General features: G+C 41.4%; 1 protein-coding gene across 1 annotated transcript in view; it reads left to right on the top strand.

Moving 5' to 3' along the window:
- Positions 1-5,108, top strand: part of Timmdc1 (translocase of inner mitochondrial membrane domain containing 1) — a 23,077-nt gene that overhangs the window by 3,807 nt on the left and 14,162 nt on the right. Inside the window, exon 2 of the mRNA XM_031363865.1 lies at positions 634-799. Coding sequence (XP_031219725.1) covers positions 634-799 — 166 coding nt within the window. The remainder of the gene's footprint in view (positions 1-633; positions 800-5,108) is intronic.

Raw genomic sequence — 5,108 nt, 5'->3', positions numbered from 1 at the left:
TATCCTTTATCCCAACCTATGGGAGGTAGAGGCAAGAGGATCTCTGTGAGTTTGAGTCCTGTAGAGCCTGGTCTATGGAGTGTTTTCCAGGATAGCCAGGGCTACAGAGAGAAACCATATAACAAAACAAAACAAAACAAGCAAACAAAAGCCTCATGAGTTCATGTGGTATATACTAGATTAGAATTTAAAAATGGAAATATTAGTCTCTATCCAACTTAAAAGTTTTTTCTTTATTTCTAAGGTTGTATTGTATATTTAGAAAAATAGACCTGTGTTTTATTAATGCATTTTCATAAATGAGCATATTTGTTGTGACCAGTATCCTGAAAGCTCCCCTTTTCTAATGGCATAGACTGCTTTTGTTTAAGACAGAGGTATTGCTTTTTTACTTTACTTTTGTTTTCGGAGCACGGTTTCATTATGTAGCACAGGATGGCTTCAGACTCATGACTTCTCCTACCTCAGCCTCCGGAATGCTGTAGTTACAGGTGTCCACCAAACTTGTGCTGCTTCTTTATAACTGCATTAATTCACAAAAGGATTTAATAAAAAAATAAGGTGTAAGCATTTGGAATAATTCAAAACATAGTGTATCATACAATGTTGTAACATTTCCTTTTTGGTGTTTAGTGAACAACAGAAATTCCCAAAGGAAACTGAGTATATCTGCAGAGCAGCAGTTTCAGCAGGCATCATTGGCTGGGCATATGGAGGAATACCTGCTTTCATTTACGCTAAAAAACGCTACATTGAACAGAGCCAAGCAGAGATTTATCATAACCGGTTTGATGCTGTGGTAAGTATTGATGGCCTAATCCCTAAGGACATACCAATTTATTCTTTTTACATCTCGTTTCTGTTAAGTCTTGGGTTGGGAAGATATTGGAATGCCATGATGAAGAAATTAGATCTCTTCTTACTAACAGTGGAAGTATTAATGCTAAGTATCTAGATGAATTTCTTTTTTTTTTAAGATTTTATTTATTCATTTTATGTATATGAGTACACTGTAGCTGGACAGATGGTTGTGAGCCACTATGTGGTTGCTGGGATTTGAACTCAGGACCTTCGGAAGAACAGTCAGTGCTCTTAACCTCTGAGCCATTTCACCAGCCCTAGATGAATTTCTTAACTCTTCAGTTTATCTGTTTAAAAGAAAGATTTTTTTTTTTTTTTTTTTTTTTTAGCATCTAATAGTAGATTACATATTGCATTTGCCTTATGCCTCTTCAGAATCCTTTAGTGTGAAACAGTCTCTCTGTCAGTCTTGCCCTTGGGCAGTTTTACACACACATACATGCACGAATGCAGGAGCATGCACCCACAGAAGTGTGAGAAGTGGGGAAAAAGGTGTAGATGTGTTTTTGGCAGGAGTACCTAGGGTTGGTATCACAGCACTTCCCTTTAGAGGCACATCTGTTTGTTCTCTGACACTTGGTATGAACTTTTAGTTCCTTGGTTAAGATAAAATCTTCCAAGTTCTTATAATATCAAGTTACTTTTCTTTTGAAGAAATAAGTACTTTATAGATTCTTGTAAATATCCCAATTCCATCTACCCCATGCTTTTAGAATTCAATTCATTCTTGAAGTTTTTTATTGTCATGATTGTCAAATATCCTTTTGCTAATTCTAGCTTTTTTTTTTACATTGGTTAGTGTTGTGCTAAGTAGTAGTAATCATCCAATTTTATTCATTTACTCATCTGTTTAATTGACTAATAATTAATTGGTTAATAATGAGTTGTTCTGAGAAATGTGCTAGGTCGTTTTGTTATTGTGTGAGTTTCGGAATGTCTTGCACAAACTAGGGTAGCAACAAGGTCGTTAGTCATCTCCTGGGAACACATGCTTTATGTGGTCTGCTCATGACCAGTGTGTTGGTGTGAAGTTTGTGGTTCCTATTTATAATTTGTTTCTATCTGTATGTACTCAGAACTTCTCATTTATTCAGTAGTTATATTCCATCATTGTCTTTTCTTCAGATACTCCTGTTGCCTTGTATTTGGGACACATGGGTTCTTTTTAAGTAGTTTCTTGCCCCTGAGATGTTTCTTGTTTGTTTTGTTTTGTTTTAAGAAGAATCTTTAAAAAAAAAGATTTATTTATTTATTTATTTATTTATTTATTATATATAGGTACACTATAGCTGTTTTCAGACACACCAAGGGAATCAGATCTTATTACGGGTGGTTCTGAGCCACCATGTGGTTGCTGGGATTTGAACTCAGGACCTTCAGAAGAGCAGTCAGCGTTCTTAACTGCTGAGCCATCTCTCCGGCCCTTTAAAAAGAATCTTCCGGCCAGGTGGTGGTGGCGCACGCCTTTAATCCCAGTACTTGGGAGGCAGAGGCAGGTGGATTTCTGAGTTCGAGGCCAGCCTGGTCTACAGAGTGAGTTCCAGGATAGCCAGGGCTACACAAAGAGACTCTGTCTTGAAAACCACCCTTGTACCACCCCACCTCACCCCCCCCCCCCCCCCCAAAAAAAAAGAAAAAGAATCTTGCTTTGTAGTCTGGTCTGGCTTTCAGCTCATAGTAATTGTACTCTAATTCCAAGGAACTTTTTCTGTTTCTATTTTGTTTTAGACAGGTCTCTTTCTGTAGTCCTGGTTGTTGTGGAACTTGAGACCAGGCTGGACTCAAACTCACAGAGAGCTTCCTCCTCAGTGCTGTGTTTAAAAGTGGAACGGAGATTTCTTTTTTTTTTTTTTTAAAGATTTATTTATTTTGTGTATATGAGTACACTGTAGCTGTACAGATGGCTGTGAGCCATCATGTATGTGGCTGCTGGGAATTGAACTCGGGACCTCTGCCAGCCCCGCTCGCTCCGGTGTAATTCACTGTAGCTGTCTTCAGACGCACCAGAAGAGGGCATCAGATCTCATTACGGGTGGTTGTAAGCCACCATGTGGTTGCTGGGATCCGAACTCAGGACCTTCGGAAGAGCAGTCAGTGCTCTTACCTGCTGAGCCATCTCACCAGTCCTGGAACGGAGATTTCTTTTAGGGACGAATAGTATTTTGAAGCCAAGACGTGGGTCCTCAGTGTGCTCTACACTTCCAGGGCATTACTGCTTTTAGACTGTGGGCACACATTGTTCTTTTTTATTTTTTTTGTTTTGTTTTGTTTTTTCAAGACAAGGTTTCTCTGTGTAGCCTTGGCTGTCCTGGAACTCACTTTGTAGACCAGGCTGGCCTCGAACTCAGAAATCCGCCTGCCTCTGCCTCCCAAGTGCTGGGATCAAAGGCGTGCGCCACCACTGCCCGGCCGACACATTGTTGAGAACTGTATCATGTGTGTGTTTTACACTGTATGTGCTTTCAGACACCTGTCGGTGTTTCTACCTATTTATTAAAAGCTATGAGTTCAGACATAACTTTCTTTAGTGTTTGGTATTTTATTTTTTTAATCTGTGTGTGTGCGTGTATGTATGTGTGTTTATACTATGTATATATAGGTGCCTACAGAGGCTATCAAATCCCCTGGAGCTAAGTTATGGGGAGTTGTGAGCTGCTCTACATGGATGCTAGGGACCAAACTCAGGTCCTCTGCAAGAGAAGCAAGTGCTCTGTGCTGCTGAGCCTCTCTAGCTCCCCTCCCCCATACTAGAAGTTTTGACTGCCCAAGATCGTATAGGAGTTAGGATCTTCACATGGGTTTTCTCATAATCCTTACAAATTCAAACCGTATCTCATGATCTACCTAGTCTACCAGAGCTGCTGTTTGATGGGCTCATAGATGAAAATGTGCTGTGGAGACAGACAGCAAAGCCTGCAGTCATGAAGGTATTCCTTACCACCCTAATGACAGCAGTGGTAAACTTCCCCGCCGAAGCTCTAGTTAGAGCTAAAGCACTCTCCTGAAGAGACTCCAGCCCCATTTTTTCCTTTTTTTTTTTTTTTTTTTTTTTAATTATAAGATTGAGTCTTGCTATGTAGCTCTGGCTGTCTTGGAACTCACTATGTAAATCAGGCTGACCTTGAACTCAGAAATCCACCTGCCTCTGCATCCCAAGTGCTAGGATCATAGGTGTGTGCCTCTACATCTGCTGAAATTAGCCTTTTTTTTTCTTTTAAAAGCTTTTTTTGGGGGGCTGATGAGATGGCTCAGCGGGTAAAAGCAGTGACTGCTCTTCCAAAGGTCCTGAGTTCGGATCCCAGCAACCACATGGTGGCTCACAACCATCCATAATGAGATCAGATGCCCTCTTCTGGTGTGTCTGAAGACAGCTACTGTGAATTACACCAGAGCGAGCAGGGACCGGAGGGAGCAGGGAGCAAGGGGATGGTGGGGAGCAGGGCTGGCAGAGGTCCCGAGTTCAATTCCCAGCAGCCATATACATGATGGCTCACGGCCATCTGTACAGCTACAGTGTACTCATACACATAAAATAAATAAAATAAATCTAAAACAAAAAACAAAAAAAAACCCTTTTCTTTCTTTTGGGGGTGGAGGTGAGGGTTACAGTGGATTTTTTTAATGTGTATGAGTGTTTTGCCAGCATGTCTGTGTATGTATCAAGGGCATGCCTGCTGTCTGCAGGAGTCAGAAGAGGGTGTTGGATTGCATGGAACTAGGGCTATGGATTGTTTTGAGCCACTATGTGATGCTGTGAAGTTCCCTGGGAGAGCAGTGGGTTGTTCTTAATTGCTGCGCTATCTCTCCAACCCCGACAGTGAACTTTATTGGTGATACTTGAGAGTAGGTCTCCCTAAACACCTCTACTCCTTCTAAGACCCTGGAGTGGAAACTAAGAGGAGATGCACAGTACTGGGGGCTGAGCTGGGACCCAGCAACTGAGGGTCTTCCTCTAGGGTTCTTGCTGGGATCGGTGGTCCAAAGCATCCAAGTTTTTGAAGGCCAGGTGGGCCATGACATACACCACTGTGCTGCCTAGCCAAATTGGTTGTCGTATCAGAAAAAGAGCTTGACAAGGTGGTTGTTGAGGGCGGTGACCTCGGCATCAACAGTGGAAGAGTGGATATCACTGAAAGATACGGGAGGTCACCTGGTATTTGATACAGCTCTCTGTGCATTCAGGTTGGCTTTTTCCTGATGTTTATTTCACTACCTGCTTTTGCTTTTTTTTTTTTTTTTTTTTTTTT

Source organism: Mastomys coucha, unplaced genomic scaffold (genome assembly GCF_008632895.1).
Source record: "Mastomys coucha isolate ucsf_1 unplaced genomic scaffold, UCSF_Mcou_1 pScaffold12, whole genome shotgun sequence".
In the NCBI taxonomy this organism is placed as follows: domain Eukaryota; kingdom Metazoa; phylum Chordata; class Mammalia; order Rodentia; family Muridae; genus Mastomys; species Mastomys coucha.
The sequence above is the reverse complement of the archived record's forward strand: the minus strand, read 5'-3'. Positions and strand labels throughout refer to the sequence as shown.